We start from the raw sequence: 19,986 nt of genomic DNA on the forward strand, positions 1-19,986 counted from the left end.
GGGTGAACAAACCTCAATTCCCTTGGCAGCAAGAAATAACAAATTAAAGGTGGGTTGAGCAAACATTGTTTCACTTAGTGAGGTGCTGGAACTTCAATTTCCATTATCTGAAAGTGTGATAGGTTTAGAAATCCTCACCATATTTAAAAGATACCTGGCTGACACTTGACATATTCTACAAGGCAATGGACACAGGATGAATCCAATGTTGTCAGTGAAAATCTCAGGAAATGACGAAGGCTCCTATTAGAGCAGACTTCATGTCCTACTAGGATTCTTTCAGTACAATGAGATAAAACACTTGCAGAGGGATATTTAGTACCACCCATAAAGCCAAGTCAATTCATCATGTATACGCAATTGAAGGGACAAGTATTTTCTTCAAAATAGCCTCTGGCCTGATTCATAACGTGCAAGATATGTGTTAGAAGGGAACAACCAAATGAGACAACCAAATTACTTTATTCCAGAAGACAATGGAATAGGCAAATCTGGAGATTGAAATTAAATTAGTATAAGGTAAATTTAGGCCTGCTTAGGGAGACTAGTAAGAATCCGGAGATCAGTGGAAATTCTTGGTTCTGTGACATGGTGGTAGTGCAGCTGTTAAATTACCAGACTAGTAATCTGGAGGCTTGAACTAAATACAGGGACAAATTCAAATCCCACACAAGTTAAAAATCTGGATTTTTAGGAATAAAAAGTCATAAGTAACAATGACTATATGACTTCCCAATGGTCATAAAGACCCATCTTGTTCACAAATGTCCCTTGGGGTGGAGGTCTGACATCCTTATCCAGTCTGGGCTATATACAAATCTAGACCTATTGCATATGGTTACCTCAAATGATAAATGATCTAACAGTAACACCTGGAAACCTCAAAAGTCTAAAAATAAAATTTTATCTGAGGGCAATCTTATAGCTTTCAACAAGGGCCTTCCCAAAACTAAAAGCTAACCTAATACTGCAGAAAACAGGTGAGCACCATATACCAGTCTCTCCTGGCATTCTCCTTTGTTTTTCCAGCAAGTTCAAAGAGCTGGCTTCAAAAGAATGGTATACAGATACAGCACATAATTACAAATATTGGATAGGTTTATAGAGTATAAAAGGGATAATTTCACATAACTTTATAGGCTACTGGTGAGACTGCAACTGGAGTACTACCTACAATTTAGTCTTCACATTTAAGGATATACACTCACATTGAAGACTGTGCCAAAGACCACGTGGTTGTTCACTGGGATAAAGGGGCTGATACATGAAAAGGTTGAGCCTTTAGTCTTTGAAGTTTAAGAAGAATGAGGTGATCTTGTTGAAAATTATAAGATTCTCGAGATATTGACAAGCTGGACACAGGGGTTGTTTCCCATAGTTGACATAATTAGAGGACTCGGTTTGAGAATAAGAGGGTTGCCCACTTAAGATGGAGATAAGGAACTTCTTCTGAGGGTCATGTCCTTTTGGAATTCTCCACGCCAGAGAGTTACATTCAAGGCTGAGATTGACAGACATTTAAACAAGGAAGGAGTCGAGGGATGTGTGGAGAGAGCAATAAAGCAGTGTTGAGGCTAAGATTGGATCAGCCACGATTTTATTGAATGACAGAGCACAATCAAGGGACCAAATGGCCAACTTCTGCTTTTTATGTTTGCAATGATCTCAGTTTCTGAAATTAAAAAATTAACATGTTATTTCAGGACAAAAAAAAAATTAGCCAGCTTTTGCAATTTTTCTGCTCAGATACTTAACTGTGGCTTTGAGGAACCTTTGAAAATCCAAGAAAGCAGATAAAGTGTGAGGCAAAACAAAGTAACAATCAACTGTCTGCCTCATCACACGGACCCTCTGCTTACTTAATATAAAGATGTAGGTAAACTCTAACAATTGCACACTGCAGAATATAGAGACAACAGCGCCAAATAGGCAAAGTAAATGACAGAAAAACATACAACTTCATAAATAAAGATGATATTGGGATGGTTGATCACACATCCAGAATTCAAAGCAAAGCTGTTCCAATAAATATTTTGAACTATATTAATAGATGAAATGGATGACTGTTATCAGGGACTAGGCTTCCAAGTGCTCAGTAGTGTTAACCACTTTGTAGCATTAAAAAGTCAGTAAGGTTTACCTCCCGTTGCTTTTTAATCCAGTCATAAGAATTATGTTGGAAGTTTATAGCCAGTCTTTGACTGAGCACGTTAAAGTGAAATAAGCACATGGAGCAGCTGGAATGCTCCAAGACACTACGTGAGCACACTGTAGGGTCCATGGGGATCAAATACACATGTAGATTTCCCAGAATCTGCAAGGCAAACACTCAGGTTATGCTTTGACAGTTAGTACATCCAATTTTTTTTCTTTTAAGTTTACTGTACAGGCCAGGGTTTCCAGGTTAGTAGCAATTCAATAATTTAGCCATTCTTTACTATGTGCCAGCATATGGTGACTGGATTTGCTTTCTCAAACTATGGGAGTCTAATGTCAAAACTTCAGGGTTGCCTGGGTACGTATCAGAATAATCCTGGGTAATCACAGCAGTCAGGAGGAATTGGATGCCTTTCATCTCAATGGTGACACTACTCATCCCTGTACACAAAGTGGCAGTTTTTTCTCTTTATAAATGTTCCTCAGGAACCTTTGGTTACCTGCCAACACTGTACACACTTAATTCTGCCAAGATGCATTTCCACCTTCATCACTGAAGTTTATTTACTTGGTTACTTGAAGTCAAGGACATAAGTAGTCCCAGTATACATTCTTTCAACAAACAATCTGCTGGATGAATTCGGTGGGGGGGGGGGGGGGTTAGAGCAAGAGAGAGAGAGCGTGTCTCTCTCTCTCTCTCTGGAGGAGTTGTCAAATGTTTCAGGTAGAAACCCTGCATCAGGACTGGGTTTCAACAGAAACATTGACAATTCCTTCCTCTCCCGCAAATGCTGTTCAACCCGCTGTACTCCTCCAGCAGATTGTTTGTTGCTCCAGGTTCCAGCTCCTGCAATCTCAAGTATCTGCATATACTCTTTCAAAACTGATGAGGAAATGCTGGACCACTGCATTTAGTTCTATGCATCAGGAAAGTGATGCAGTGTAAATTCACCCCCTAAGGTCACAATGCTAAAATGGTTAAACGAGAATTAACTGCATAAATTAGGTTTATATTCCCTAGTTCTTTAGAAACCAGAGCTGGAAGCAAGTTTGAATCCCTACTGAGCTGAAGTTTGAATCCTTTAAGCTCTTTCAAAGTCCATATGATTCCAAGCCCATAAATAGATCAGCCAATAATTGAAAACCAGTTGATGCCTATAATTGCATTTCAGCTACTTGAACATTCCTTTCACCATATCCTTGGAAAAATACTAAGCTGATGGCAACATTGCATTTTCAACCTACAGTGTAAATCCGTGCAAGATTTATTCAGATCTATTCATAGTCTAACTCATCATGGCTTTGTACACTACCTGCACTTTCTCTAACTGTAATACTATGTTCTGCATTTTGGTATTGCTTTTCCCTTTGTACTACCTCAATGTACTGATGTAATGAAATGATCTCTATGGATGGCATGCAAAACAAAGTTTTTCACTGTACCTCAGTACATGTGACAATAATAAGCTACTTTACCAATTTACCAAGCTGGTATCTCAAAGCATTAGCTATCACTCAGTTTTTAAAACAGTGAATGCAAAATAAAATTTATAAAGTCCCCAAACCCAGAAGGAATGCCAGTAAGTTTTATTTGTTAATTATTGCATTATAGCCAGGTATGTGGGAATAGTTGGGTACTATTATCTGTAGGTTTCTCTCAAAAATAAATACCTCTAGCAAAAACATTTTAAATTGGCATATTTTGCCTTCCACAACACACGGAAAATTACTGCTTAAAAAAATGCATGGTACAGCTAATCCTATGATTTATTGTAGAGGATGGTGAGGAAAAGAAACATTTTTGTAGGTTTGGTCTTGTGCTGTACAACCTTTACAAAATGTAAGACTGGAATCAGAATGAGACATGCATGCAAAGACTGGTGCAAGAGGAAAAGTGATTCCATCCCTCGTCAGAAAGTGAAACACTGGAAACAGGAGGGATGGAAGGAGTCGTCACTGGGCCCCATTATGCCATACATTTATGCCCTATATTTGCTCTTAATTTATAGTCAATGGCCATTCCTTCCACCATCATTCCACCCATCACAAAATCGAGAGAAAAGATGAAGAAGCAAAACAAAAGTGAGAACAGGGAGACACACACAGAATCACACCAACATCATGCATATCAAAAAAATGACCCATTTAGTTTAGTTATTCTTACATGATAACTTAATACACGTTTCTGATTGTGTATTAATAACATAAGATATAGGAGCAAAATTAGGCCATTCGGCCCACTGAGTCTGCTCCACCATTCAACCTTGGCTGATACTGTTTTCTCCAACCTCATTCTCCCACCTTCTCCCTGTAACCCTTAGCTTGGCCTCCATAGTCTTCTATGGCAACGAATTCCACAGATTTGTTATGTAAGTTAGCAACACAGTTCTATTACTCGAATCCTTTGGAAAACTTTTTTTTGGGGGGGTGGGGGGGGGAAGAGGGAGAGACACACAAATTTAGCACTTGGATCATGTTTTCTCTCATGGTTAATGCTCATTGTTATTGTCAAGATTAACAAGGAAAAGTTTCAGCCTCAATTCCCCTCATGCTTCTTCCCAACAAGATCCAGTTGTTTAAAGCAAAGCACCTCTGGTTGAATTAACCCAAATGGGTAATAGTCAGAAAATCCAGCTGCTGCAGTGCTATATTTTATACAATAGATTTGGTGAACTTTGCATGTTTATTAGCAGAAAAATCACTAAAATTGAGATGACAAGTTCCTAGCATCTTACAGCAAATCGGTAATTTGATGGGTAAGTTGAATAGAGCAAAAAGGTCAGCCTAAAGTAAGTCACAATGTTATTTAAAGAGTTGCAAAATAAAGAGCTTGGCTCAGTTTTTACATTGAATGCAAAATCTCGTTAACTGCTTTACTCGTCACTGCGAGGTTTAACTTTCCACTTACATTTTGGATGAAACTTTGCAACAAACATGAATACATTCACTTAAAACTGGCTACAATTCATTACAGGCAGGCTATACAACTGTGAACAGAACAAGCATGTTAGGACAAATACTAATCAGGTCTATTAGTTATGCTCATCAAAAGTTAAGTGTGTGTATATATTGAGCTGCATTGCATTAGAATGGATTTTAAACCATAAGTCAATGCAACTATAGTCTTATCGACTGAACAGAAAATTAACAGCTCAGGTGAACCAGTTATTACAAATCAGGATAAAATGGAATTCCACACTCAAATTTGTATTAAAAGTGAAATTGTACAATTGCAAAGTGAAGACCACATTATAACCAAAAAACAAAAAAAAGGCTGTAACTAAAGTCTTCAGTTTACTTTATCCCTTTGAAGTCAGTTATGCATTTGCTTTTAGCCTTAATTTTTTTGAGTAATCATGGGCTATAAATCTTGGACTAAGAGCCACTTGGGATTTCTAGCAATACAGCTCAGAAGACGTCATGCTTTTAAAAAAGAAACCAAGGTACTCCCAAAGGGTCTCTCCTCCATCATCCCCACTGTAGTTCACTGAAAATTCTTGCATACTCACAGAAAATGCCTATGCCTACAGGCAGTACAAGCTGGTTTAAATGTAGATTTCAATCTTTTGAAGTCACAAAACACAGACAGTGCAATGTGATTCTAAAAGCAACAAATTTCTATTCCGATGGCATTGTGATTCAAGGGTCCACAAGATTAACCTACCTTAGTATATTAAAATAGTAATGTAATTTTTTTCTAAAAGTTCCATCGTAAAATCTATGGAGTAACATGGACTATTCTAAAATATTGCAGAAAATATCAAAACTTGATTACATACTTAGTAATTTCAGGTTACCAAGCCCTCTTTGGTGTTTCCCAGGAACCATTCAAGTCTGTTTTACTATGATTATTCATTCAATGTCAGTCAAGTGTCACTGACAAACCTCACTAGAAAGGTAATTATAGCATACTGGCCAAAATGTTCTAGGTTTATTCAGACTGAAACAAACATTTCAAATTTCTTAGCAAAAACTTCATGTTAAATCAGTAATGCACTATTTCAAAATATCTAAAACAATGTTATCTCTTGCTATTTCACCACCTCCAAATACATACACCAACTCATTTTCTTCAAGATATTACTATCCTGCATGTTAAAATCTATATTATTAGGATATAGGAAGTAATTAAATGTACACAGGAAAATACTGCAGTGATCAATTTGGTCCTTTTTGTTTTAAACAGAAGCTGAATCCAGACCAGAAGAAATGCTATACAGTAGTAAGCTAAAAGGGAGAATTCCATTCACAGCAAAAAAAAGAACTTGAGCCCATATAAGATCACATTTCAGTCAACTTGTGTAGAAGATCATGTAAAAGTGGAGTTCATCAAAAATTAAATCAGCCATAGTATTTGTTCCAATTTGTAGATTTCTTACATGATTACAAGAATATTTCAGAGAAAACCATAATGGGTTAGCCAAAGCCCTGCTGCAGTAAAAGTAGTATTTTTTTATTGATAACTGTCAAGACTATTTTGATCCCCATAAATCAATCAGGTGACTAATGTTTTTCAAAAGCATCAATACAATTTGATTTATAGTACAAATCCATCAGTACAATGTTTTTTGTGAAAAATTGCCATTTAATTGACAGTGTACTATCTCAAAACCCATACATAAAGGAGATGTAGTGTACAATATATTACAGAAAAGCACCAGTATGTGCACATTCAAGTTCTTAGTGAGAACTACTAATCCCCGATAAGTACCCTAATACTTGTTCGTATACACACACACACACACACAATCATGCACAAAACCAGAACAAACCAAGGTTTCGTTTCCCGTATGGAAACCCCAGGTGTATTCGCTTTTTATTCTCTGCAGCATTGCTTTTATCACTCTACATAGGTTACAGTATGGTGATTTAAGTTTGCAAAATAGATACAAATAGTCCTATGAACTTCCCACACAGAGTTCATCACTCTTTTTTGTTGGAAACAGTTCTAGCAGGGGAGTGGAAAATTCAGACCTTTCCAGGACGACTACAGGTCGAAGAAAATGAAGCTGCTTTAAGGCAAGATCTCCACAGTCTGTCAACGCCTTATCCAATATCGTTCGTAAGTTCTCCAAAGATGGAGTCGACCCTTGTGAAATTAGGGGCTCGATTGCTGCAAAACTGTTATGCACAGCAGAGTCATTTTTGTCACAGTCTGCACTGCACCCTTTACAGTTTTCCACTGTCGATTCCTTTGATCCAGTGTTAACGGCAGACTCCCGCCGGTGTGAACCAAATTTTTTACATCGTTTAGGGGGTTCCCAATGCCATGACTCATCGACATCATTCTCAGTGTCTTCACTTTCTTGAATAAACTTCAAAAATGAGGCTTCAAAGCCTATAGGTTTATATGTGGTTAAGTCAAATGGTTTCTGTTGAGCATTTTGGCTCTGTTGGCTCTCCTTGCTGCCAAAAAGTGAGCCCTGTGGCAAATACATGGAGTCCGTTCTCTGCGACTGTCCTTCCATTTCAGATTTTCTTTTCAAAGGCTGCTTCAGCTTAGGGAACAGTGACCCATTTTGAGTCCCACTTTGTTTCACTATATTTGCAATTACTCCTCCATTCTTAGGTAGAAAAGCCCGATTTGCATCATTTTCCTTGAAGCTTGGACCTCTGTTTGCCATCCCCATGGTGAGACTGCTGTTTACCGACTTCCCAGGAAAAAGAACATTTCCACCTCCAGGAAAAGCATTGTTTCCGTTTGCCACACTACAGTTCTGCTGTCCTGATCCAACTTGCTCAGGTTCAACTTTGAACTCAGTTTTCAACGGCATTTCGCCATTTTGCTGTCGGAGAACACTGCAACCTGGAGCATCCTCCATTTGCTCAGAGGGCACTTTTTTGGGAAGTGCTGGGGAATCAGATCCCATTTTTTCACGCGCTGGATCAGAATATTTCTTGCAGACTAGAAGCGTATTAAAATTCTGCTCAATATATTTAGCAGTCATTTTGTGAAGTATCTTATAGTGTCTCAACACACTGCGCCGGCTCAGGACAACTGTCTGGCAGTCATCAACCATACACGGAAACTGATCCCTCAAAACCTCATTCTTACACATTGCAAATCCATGGTCTGTACTCTTCAACAAATAATCACGATACCGGCCTGATTTTCTTGCTTCTTTATCATAATCATCCACCGAGGAACCACTGTAAGCTATGGAGGATGCATTTCTCTCACAGTCTTCATCCTGTGGTGATGAGTCACTTGAGTCATCAGAATGATTGTCTGCTAGACTCCTTTTTATATCAGGTTCTAATTTTGCTTTTCTGTTGCAAGTCTCGTTTTTAAGATCTCCACTGTTGTGACTTTCGAAGTTCGACTCAGCTTTCAGTGCTGAACCATACGAGTCAAGATTCTTCTTGTAATTTTCAAAATTAGGTTCAACTTCAGATTCAGAATCACAGCTTCCTTCATCAGAAAGATGCTCTCCACTGATTCTGCCCAAGTTAGGTGCACGTGGTAATGCAGAGCCACAGCTATCTTCATCAGTGAGATGTCCCTGCTCAAACAGCTTCAAATCAGATTTAACAGCTGAAGCTGAGCCATCAGCATTGCCATCAATAATACAGTCCTGATTGCACCTTTCCAAATTAGGCTTACGGTCATACTTACAGTTTTTGCGTGGCCTCAGTAATATTGACTTATAATGGGCTTTATGCTGTCTTTGGACATGGCGCAGGTAACTGGAACGGATAGTGTAAGTACGGCTGCAACCGTCTATGCTGCACTTAAATTCTAGATCAGCAGGCTGGCGTCTAAGGTTGCTATACGCATTATAAGAGGACATACACTCTGGTTGATTACAAGTGTACTTTCCTGTTTCACCACCTGCAAGCTTGTGAATTTCACTGTAGTGTCTCAACAGCACTCTAGGATATTGGAAACGTTTGGTACAACCTTCAAACTTGCACTTGAAGATTTTCTTCACTTTGGTATTGTCCTTCTTGGCATTTCCTTGATCTTCTTCCAAACACATTTGTTCTCTGTTGTACTGATGAACTGTCTGGTAGTGGCGTATCAAATTTGGCTGGCCAGTGAAAGCTGCAGAGCAGCCCTTGTGAATGCAGTGATAAGGTTTGTGGTATTTATTCAACATGTAACACAAATTACTTTTAGCACCAATTCTCCGGCTTCCTCTACCTTCTTCCTTGGATTCAGAATCATCTGCACTATCTGGCATCATACAACCAGACTCCACACTGCCATTCAAATGCATCTCCTCAGATTTTAAAGATTCTGCAGATTCAGAACATTCAATTTCTGTCGTGAAGGACTCATTCATTGTGTTTTCTGAATCACTCCCAGTCTGGCGCCAGCTTCCACTCACTGTGCCAAGCCGTGCATGCTCATCATCCCCAAATAAATTATAGTCTTTAGTCTGGTAAGGAACAGTAACTGGGTAAAGGGACCCCTTTTCTGTCTTAATTGGCCCAGTATCCTCAGACAGACTCAGCCTTTCAGTGCCATTCTGAGTACTGCACAATTTCTCTTCAGTTCCGCGGGGACTGTCATTCTCAGTTTTAATTAATATATTTGGCACAATCAGCTGTGGATTTGTATTGCTAGGAACAGAAACACAGTTTATGTAGGAGAACTTTCCTTTCTGCATGTCCTCTTTACTGAACCTATGCATTTGTTTATAATGAGTTCTGAGATTCGTTTTTCTTGTAAATGTTCGTAGGCAAATGTGGCATTTGAATGGTGCAAACCTGAGTTGAAACCTGCTTAACTGAAGAACCTTGTCCTTGGAGTACTTGTGAGTTTTAACATAATGGTTAATGAGGCCATCTTTGGTCATTGCCTTAAAGGCACATCCTTCATAATCACAAACAAATGGCTTAATGACCCCCGAGTCCTCTTTAGATGGATCAGTTTGGAATAGGTCACGTGAACGTGGCTGTGATTGGGAAGCATTACCTAAAGGTGTGGATATGGAAGCATCACTGGCAGAGATAGGAGGTGGTGGTGGCTCTATCAAAGGTGAAGATAGAGTAGAGGCACACACCATCACTTCATTAGGAACTGCTTCGGATTTATTCAACTGCAGCTTTTGCAGAGCCTTTACAAGTTCCTCTAGGGTTGGTACTTCAGGAACACGATCAGACTGACTTGGAGGACGGCCCTCGTAACGCTTCTTTATCGGATTAGTCCCTGCACTATTCTCGGTCAGTAACGGGCATTTTATTTTGCGAGCAAGGTGGCCACCAAGTGATTTGGGATTTGAAAACTCCTTGAAGCATCGAGAGCATACAAACTTATCATCCTTAAAAATAGCAGGCCATTTGGCATTCCTGTTATTCTTGGGCTTCTTGATTCTCTGAGCTTTGTGCAACACATTTTTATTTTCACAAAGTTCATCAACAGATGCAACCGATTGGCCTTCCTGACCCTGCGATGATAACAGTTGTGTCGTCAAAGGCTGCTGTCCCATCTCAGCTTTAATCTTGTCTTGATTTGTAGCAGAAACTTTCATAACACTTCTGCTGTGTTTGTCAATCCTTTTCTTAGCTTTATAGTAATTTGGATGAGCTGCCTTAATGTGTTTCTTCAGGTCCTTTGTCAAGGCATACATCATGATACAGCCATCTATACCACAAGTATGCTTATTTAAAGCTGGCAAGCTATCTGCAACATTAGTGGTGATTTTGTGCTTAGCTAAGCTCCTGTTAATTTCAGGATGAAGTGTGGCTGCCTTCATCATGTCCTCAATGTCACTCAGCTCTTTAAATGATGCCAACTTTTCTAATGGCACAAGCAAATTTTCAGAATAAACACCCTGGAGATTAGGATATCCAGGTTTCCCCTTGTTGTCTGAATCTGTCCTGTCAGCACCCAGTCTCGCAGGGCAGTAAGAACCACCTGGACTATACTCTTCTTTTTCCCTTTTTATCACTTCTTGTGGCATTGAATAGCTGCAACTTTGTAAAGGCTTTTCTGCACTTTCATTCAGTTTTTCAATTGCATTTTCTGCAACATTGCCAACCACAAGGCATTGTTTCTCCTCTGCAGTCACAAGCTTAGAGCCATCATCCACCACATCCTCTGTGGAGTCACTTCCTTTTTTCAGAAGTCTGGCCTCAAATTCTTCCAGACTTGTTAAGCCATGTGTTTGCAGATGATTTTGGAATTCACTTTTGGAAAAATAGAATTTCTTGCAGCCTGATAAATTGCAGGAATAGGCTGCTTCCCTGTAATGCTGAGCTTCATGGTGATACAGTAAGCAAGATCCACTGAAAACTTTGTTGCAACCTTTAAAAGTACATTTGGATCGGAATTCCTTGTGTTGTTTTCTGTGCTTCACTAGATCAGCGAAAGCCTGAAAGCTTGCATTACAGTCCATTTGAATGCAAATATAGGGCTGCAATCCAGAATGTACCTTTAAATGGGCTTTCAGATGGTAATCACTGACAAAATGGCGTCGACAGTATTTACATAGAGCCTTCCTGTTATTCATTTCAAGGAAGTGCTTTACATTTTCATCATTGTCCAAGTGATCATTCTTCAAATGGGCAGTGAGATTCTTATAATATTTAAAAGATCTTGAGCAAGCCGTGCCTGGGCACGGATAACTTTCTGTCCACTGTGTTACGACAGTTTCACCCACTTCTGGCTTGGGCACATCACCTCGTTCTTCGTCCACAGAGTCTGCTCCGCTGAAGATTATGTAGTCATTTTCCTCTATCTCTTTTTTAACAGAACTCTTTGCATCATCTAACGCAGGTTGCTGCTTAGCGGAAGCATTCACGGTTACTGCAGGAAGCAGAGGTTTTTCAGCTACTTCTGATTTCTTCTTCTGTTTTTTCTCTCTCTTGGGTTTTTTTATATGTTCCTTTACGTGTGGTGTAAACTGTTCCTTTCTCTTAAACTTTTTTGCACAAACAGGGCAAGAAAATATCCCATCTCTAACATGCGTCTTGGCATGGTGTACCATTCTAGCTACAACATAATCTTTCTTGCACAGCACACAGAAGAACATATTTTGAAGCCATCTATAATATCGTTCAGACATCACCTTCTCTTTCTTTTTGACAACTTCTCCATCCTTCTCCTTTCCATCATTTACCACCTCTGGTATTTTACTCATTTGATCAAAGAGCTCATTTCCATCCAACTCATCTTCACTGAGTTCATCTTCTGAAATGGCAACAGCCTTGTCTCCCAAATGCCCCCGACAGTGACGCTTTAAAGTTTTCCAATCCCAAAACTCAGGATCAAAAGGCCAGTGGGCTTTTAAGACCAATAAGAGTTCACAGTGTAACGAATTGGGAATAGGGCCGTTTTCCTCATCATATTTTTGATCAGGTTGCTTGTACAGCCTTTCCACTTCACGGTATGCATCCACTGTGGGTTCCAGCAGGAACTGTGTGAGCTGACAAGCACGTCTCACTTCTAGATCATCTGGCATCAAGCAGGCGATGGTTTTACAAATAGAAATCTTCATCTCTGCATTTTCATTAGACTGAATACGAAGGGCTCCTACACATAGCTCGATTGAAATTGGGAGACCAGCTCCTTCTGCCTGTGAAGCAAATGAAAGAAAAGGTCAAAACTCTTTCCTTAGCAGATGAAATGTATACCACTTTAGGATCTCCTGGTGATACTCGAATAAAAACTAAGTTATGTGACATTACTGTGCAAGAGCCACAAAAGTACCTGGCATCAAGAGGAAAGTGTTTCACTTGGAGGTGGAGAACAAACTATTTGCATAGACAACATTAATAGCAGCTCATCTGCTGCATCCGGCCACAGAAGGTGATTGCAATGTCCTACAAGCATCTACTGATTGATGGATATGCAAGTATCACGATAAAACTTCAGGGGGCAGAATTTACAACATGAGAGAAAGTTTAAAGTATTTCCCCCACAGAAGATAAATCTGATAGTTGTTGAAACTTATTCACAGAGCACACAGGCATACTCTGAAATGTGACAAATAGCCATTAGCTGGAAAGAGACATTTTGTGGTACTCAGAGTACCACAGAATTTCTTCAAAACTTAACCAGCCATTGCAAGCTTATTTAACTTCAAATAATTATGTAATGTTACAGGCTGGGAGACTTTTCCAATTTTATGAGCATGATTCATCATTAGACTTGCTTATTATTGCACTCACATCCAATCCAAGGTGGTATAGTAATAAGCACAAGTTGAAAGGCTTTGAGGCTAGAAAAATCAAAAGAAATTACATCCAATTTCATATTTATAATCAAAATAGAGCAGCACTGGTTTAAAAAAAATGCGACACTAGGACAACATAATATACTTTTTTTTAAAACTGAGTAACAGAAATTGCAAGCATTGATCGAGTTAATTTTCAAGATTATAGTTAAAAATTATTTAAGGAAAACATTGTAAATAGTTACATATAAAGTTTACAACTCCAAGAAATCATCTGGTTACTTACTTCAGATTGGATAACTTTTATAAGGAAGAATATGTGGTACACTGTTCTTGCAATAATACCAAGCTGGCGACAGCGCTCTAGGAAGGAATCCAAAGATGGATCCATTCTCCGCTGCAACTTGCTCCAAAATAGAGTGAGCTCCCTTTGGGGAAAAGGGAAAAGCATTTTCTGTTCATGTACATCTTTACAGATTTTTAAACTATGACTTCATAATGTGATGGTGCACCCGATTCATTTCTCCCAGCTTAACCAAGTGAATCTATAGATTTTAGGCTTCCAACAAACAGCACTGTACAAGAGCAAATTCACAAGTGGCTATAGGGGCCAGTTGTTCTTATAGGGGGATACAACTCATCTTGATCTCCAAGAAAGCTACATACTTTGAACAGGAATCAACCTAACACAAACATTAAATGTAAAATGTCAAAACATTGAGTCCCCGTGATTATCTAAGACAAAACCAGCAAGAAGCTTAAACAATTATCATCAATAGGCATCGGATAAGATTTCTGCTCTACATTGAACAATCTAACCCAAGTTATGGGAACTAGGAAGTCATCAGAATTTGAATTCCTTGGATTAGGGAGGGGAAAAGTCAACCAGACTTCTTATTGCTGTTAACCATCCAGAGAGACATCAGTGAGGACAGCATCAGAATTTAGCTCTGCTTCAAAGTATGGTTAATATTCTGACTCTGTGCCAAGATTGCCTCTCATGGGAACACCACCACATGCATCCCTTTTTTTTTAAAGAAAGGTCAAGCACCATCCTGACTTGGAAATATGTCACTGTTTCTTCATTGTTATTCAGCCTAAATCCTGAAACTCTCCATGCAACACCACTGTGGAAATACCTCCACCTAAAGGACTGTAGCCATTTCTAAAAGCAGCTCACCATCTTCAGGGCAATTTAGAATTGGCTTTACAATGAGAAAAAATACACTGAGAAACACTGAGTAAGATATTAGTAAAGAACTAAAGAATACTAACACAGCCAAAAAAATAATTTGCAGCTTCAGGAGAGCAGGAGAATGTTGGAGGCAATCACCTACCACTCCTCCCTCAAAGTTGATGACACAAAACTTAGGTTTAATCAATCCAGATATATGCTAGCTATCATTCTCTTCCCCACCCTACCCCCTCACCCAAGGGACTGCAAAAAAAAACAGAAAATTTTTAATGGAAACAAGTACTTCACATGCCAGATAAGCCACCCACACTAGTAACAAGTGTGAACAATATATGCAATACAATCTGCTGCTTGGCAATATAAAACATCAATGCACTAACTTACCAAGAACAATAGACACTCTCCTGTTGCAGTTGATGGGTGAGGAATGTTGTACACAGGACAAGGGCAGCACTGTCCTGGCCATCAGACTCCAAGTTACAAATAATATCCAATACTTCCTTGCAGTCAACATGCGCAATCTACAAAGAAAACAATGTTTCAAATTTTAGAAAGGACTATTTTTAATAATTCCAATTTGTACATGCTCTGAAAAAGTCATCATATATTCCCAACAGATTAAAAAAACATACTGCTCCTCCCAATTTTGCCAAAACGAGCCAATTCTCCAACTACATTCTATTCCACTAAAGAATCACGTAACAATATTGAAAATCAGAGCAGTAGGCCATTTGATCTGCCAAGCCTACTCTGCCATTCTATAGGATCATGGCTGATCATCCAAATTCAGTGGCCTGTTCCAGCTAGCTCCTTATTTCCCTTGCTCCTGTTAGCCCCAAGAACATTTGACTCCTTGAATATATTCAATGATTTGGCTTCAACTGCCTTCTGTGGTGAAGAACTCCACAGGCTCACCATTCTCTGGGAGAAGAAATTTCTTCTGAGTCTTTAATAATGGCTTATCCCATGGACTAATGATCCCTGGTCCTTGATTCCCCAACCACCTGGAATATACTTCCTGATTCTAATGTCTATCACAAGATATATGGGAAAAAAGTTAATGCAAGCAGTCTTCCAGAAAAATGCTTCATTTCATTCTTCCTGAAAGACCTTAATTGCAGAGAATAAAATGATTTCTAAACATTTCTATGTTTTTTTTGCCTCCAATATAACCTGCCTTTTCCACATGCTGACTTTTCTTACGATCCAGACATTAATTCCAAGGTTGCCTTTCACTGATTTGAACCTGTCTGCAGCGTTATCATCACAAGTTAGTTTAGCTCCCAACGTGCCTTTTTATATACGGTTACATCTGGGTCAGGATAAGGATCAGGAAAAGTTCAAGTTCTTTCATTTCCTGGTAAGTATTCAGACCAGAGAATAGTCACATAGCTTCCCATGAACTGCCATCAGGGTTTGAAGACATCTACATCAGTGTGGATGTATTTTAACCTGTTATCTAAATGAAGGATCTATTACTTTCTGTGAACATTAAATAAAGCTGATTATGGAGGGATCTGCTTCTACTAGTGTAGCACTGAATTACACAGACAGGACACTGGCATTTCTGGTTGGAGAGTTAATCATTCCACAGAGCTACTTTGCTGGTAAACACGATTACATAAAGTCATTAACCTCTTTTGCTGCCTCCTCATTGGGTCCCATAGTGCAGAGACAAGTGAGGTAGATTTGTCGAAAAGCACCTTTGCTGTTAATTTCTGCATTTTCTGCACAACACTTTGCAAGCAGTGCTGCATCAAACTTGCGATCCATCTTCATCAGATGTTTAATGCGAATCTCAAGAAATGTAGGTCCCTCCTGGATCAAATAATTGTTCACTGTACGAACAGAAAAGGTTGTTAGATTACATTGTACATGTATAGCTTGCATGCAACTTTGCTGCATATTGGCATTAGTCTGCATTGAAAATATATACACCAATTAATTTACTTGCTTCCTAAGATTCAAGGAAGAAAATGCAGTAGTTAATATTCTACAACCTTCAAAATCCTGATCATATGTCACCACAAAACATAACCAAAACTATCTTTTCTGACTTGAATTAACTTGCATTCCTATGAACATATTAGTGAGATTAAGCAAAGTACAATTCCAGAGGTTGCAGCTTGAAATGCAGAATTGCACATTACAGCAGCTAGGAATTTGTGCAACAATAATTAAGAAATATCAAAATGTCATGGGAAGATAATGTTCTTCAACAATTTATTTTTAACACTAACTTCAAATGTATAAAGATTCTAGATGCAAAATTTCTGTTGGGAGTCCAAAATCGTTGACACAAACTAGAAGCAGTAAGGTTTATAATCAAGAAAAAAGTCACCTTCCCCTGCATTTTTTGGTTAGTATTGAAAAAAACATTCCTAAATTTATGCAATAAAAGGTAATTATGACAAAATCATTCAATTTTGAGACAAATTATTCCTGAAGCCAAGTTGAGAATATCAACATCACAGTCCTCCAAGGTTGCAATTATCTGTTTAAAACATTACTGGATATTGTTCCAGTTGTTTCTAGACCAGAAGAAAATGCACTCTGGGAGTCCAGGGGAGAAAAAACTTCATGACTTCAAGGTACAAAACTGGAAGGACACATCTGAAGGAACGCAAGAAAAGGAGCAGGCCTTTTGGGCCCTTGAGCGTGCTCCATTATTCAACAAGCCCACGTTCTTATCATGTACTACCTCAAATACCATTTTCTTTCCCTATCTTTGTATCCCTTGTTTCCTTTAATTTCCAGAAATCAAGCAAGCTGTTTTGAATGCAACCAATGACTGAACCTCCACAGCCCTCTGGGGTAAACAATTTCTAATATTCACCACTCCTTACATGAAGAAATTCCTGATTTCAGTCCTAAATGGCCAATGCCTTATTTTGAGACTGTGATCCCTAACTCTGGACTCCTTAGGTAGAGGAAACATTCTCCCTGTATCTAATCGATTAAGGCCAATAATAATTTGTATGTCTCAGTGAGATCACCAACCTTTTTCAAACTCCTGAGAACAAAGATACACTACTCAGTCTCCTTTTATATGAAAGGATCACCACCCCAGGAATCAGTTTGGTGAATTTTTGCTGTACTCCCTCTATGGAAAGTATATCTTTTGTTTTAGATGAAGAGACCAAAACCACAATCAATACTCCATGCATGGTCTCACTGAGGCTTTATATAATCATAGCAAGAAATTTATTCATGTACCTAGACCCTCCTGCTGTGAAAGCAAATATAGCATTTGCCTTCCTAACCTGCATGTTAGCTTTGAATGAGCTAACATGTCATAAACCCAGTCACTGGGTTTATTCCTTGTCCCCATAATGTTTTACTGTGTACATACATTATACAAAATAAACTTACATCTTGGGTGATCTGCTTGTATAAGGATGGGGAGAGAAAAAGAAAACAGCCATGTAAAGAAAAATCAGAGGATATATGATGCTTACCCTCTTCAGTGGGTGCTGTCTGCTTGGAAAGAATACACTGTAGAACTGGATTTTTCCAAGCTCCACACTCTATAGAAATTGCAAGTAGTGCCTGCAATTCATTGTTTCCAAATTCCAGTAATGCAATGTGAGAATCCTATAAAAATAAAACAATGACAATTTAAGAGTACAGACACTTCAAAATTATTCAGTGAATTACAACCAGAGTTCAGAATTAAACAAATATTGTCCCAATAAACTTTAGTCATAGAGTACTACAGCACAGAAACAGGCCCTTCAGCCCATCTAGTCCATGCCGAGCCGGTCTTCTGACTACCTGCACCTGGACCATATCCCTCCAAACCCCTCCCATCCATGTACCTATCCAAACCTCCCTTAGATGTTACAATTAAACCTGCATCTAGCACTTCCGCTGGCAGCTTGTTCCATACTCGCACCACCCTCTGAGTGAAGAAGTTCCCCCTCAGATTCTCCTTAAATATTTCATCTTTCACCCTAAACCCACGTCCTCTAGTTCCAGTCTCACCCAACCTTGGGGGAAAAAACCTGTATGCATTCACCCCATCTATACCCTTCATAATTTTGTATACCTCCATAAGATCTCCCCTCATTCCCCTGTATTCCAGGGAATGAAGTCCTAACCTATTCAACCTTTCCCTATATCTAAGGCCCTCAAGTCCTGGCAACATCCTTGCAAATTTTCTCTGCACTCTTTCAAGCTTATTGATATCTTTCCTGTAGGTAGGTGACCAGAATTGCACACAATACTCCAAATTCAGCCTCACCAATGTCTTGTACAACTCCATAACATCCGAACTCCTGTACTCAATGCCCTGATTTATGAAGGCCAAATTGCCAAAAGCTCTCTTTACAACCCTGTCTACCCGTGACGCCACTTTCAAGGAACTACGGATCTGTATTCCCAGGTCCCTTTGTTCTACCTCACACCTCAGAGCCCTACCATTCACTGTGTAGTCCACTGTGTGATCCACTCATTTAATAATATAGTCCCATTAATGTGGTCATCCCTTTCTTATTCCTCAGTTCCACCCATATTGCCTTTATTAGACAAAAAATTTTATAAAGGCACTATTTTCTGCAATAGCATATTGAATTTTCATGCAGACGTTCACAGATCTGAAGCAGCCAAGTTGTATAATTTGATTACAAATTTAAGTGAAACAAAATGAGCTTAACAAAAGTAAAGATCTTAAATCAAAATAACAATTCATTCCATGCAGACTACTTTAGATCAAGCATTTCATAGTAAGCTGTACTGCCAAGATAAAAATAAAACACACAGCAACAAGTCAGGAGTAGAACATTAATCTGACCTGATAGTTTTCTATGACTGGGAAAAGTATTTTACTTTCAGGATATTTCATCACCATTACAGCTCTAGAACACTTTCACTCACACCAAAAACGCTGACTAAATGAATTTCTCCATTTATTACACCCAAGAAGAAAAATGATCACTGGGTAGGAGAACACCTGAAAAGCACTCTACTTTATGAGAATGATAATGTTTCATTAAAGCTGGCATTCTTAAAACAAAATGCATGCAATCAAAGTCAACTGTTCAGTCCTTACATTCTGTACTATAATTTGTATCTGGGGGAAGTATTTTCCCATTTTTATCCTGCCAATTTCTGGCAGCAATTTCCTATCCACTCCTGAAGATGGTAGGACATAATCTAAGGGGTATTGATTAGCCTTTGCCAATCACTCATCATGTGAGTGCAATATTGAACAGCAAAACTCTATTAGGCTATTACATCATGGGATCAAGAGTAGAAACCTTACAGGACATCCTGTTGTAGCTTCCCTGATGTTTCCTAAGCAGATTGTAGAAGGGGATCTATTCAAACAGTAGAGAGCATGCTGCCTGAATCCGGAAGTGGCTCCAAGTATTTCACAGTCCTCAAATATGTCAGAGCCTAACATGAGTGTCAAAAGACAATGCTGAAACATTCAAAACCTCCTTCAGTTAGAAACACCAAATGGATGATCCACCCTGACTTGCTCTAGTGATCCCCACTGTCACAGAAGCT

At 38.9% G+C, this 19,986-nt stretch overlaps 1 protein-coding gene across 1 annotated transcript in view; it reads right to left on the minus strand.

Moving 5' to 3' along the window:
- Nucleotides 1–3,804: 3,804 nt before the first annotated feature.
- The window catches only part of rlf (RLF zinc finger), a 54,024-nt gene continuing 37,842 nt past the window's right edge, over nt 3,805–19,986 (minus strand). The window contains exons 4-8 of the mRNA XM_052036433.1: nt 17,934–18,069; nt 16,111–16,313; nt 14,860–14,996; nt 13,567–13,708; nt 3,805–12,680 (exon numbers count right to left, since the gene is read on the minus strand). Coding sequence (XP_051892393.1) covers nt 7,056–12,680; nt 13,567–13,708; nt 14,860–14,996; nt 16,111–16,313; nt 17,934–18,069 — 6,243 coding nt within the window. The 3' untranslated portion in view covers nt 3,805–7,055. The remainder of the gene's footprint in view (nt 12,681–13,566; nt 13,709–14,859; nt 14,997–16,110; nt 16,314–17,933; nt 18,070–19,986) is intronic.

The sequence above is a fragment of the Pristis pectinata genome, chromosome 22, assembly GCF_009764475.1.
Source record: "Pristis pectinata isolate sPriPec2 chromosome 22, sPriPec2.1.pri, whole genome shotgun sequence".
NCBI lineage: Eukaryota > Metazoa > Chordata > Chondrichthyes > Rhinopristiformes > Pristidae > Pristis > Pristis pectinata.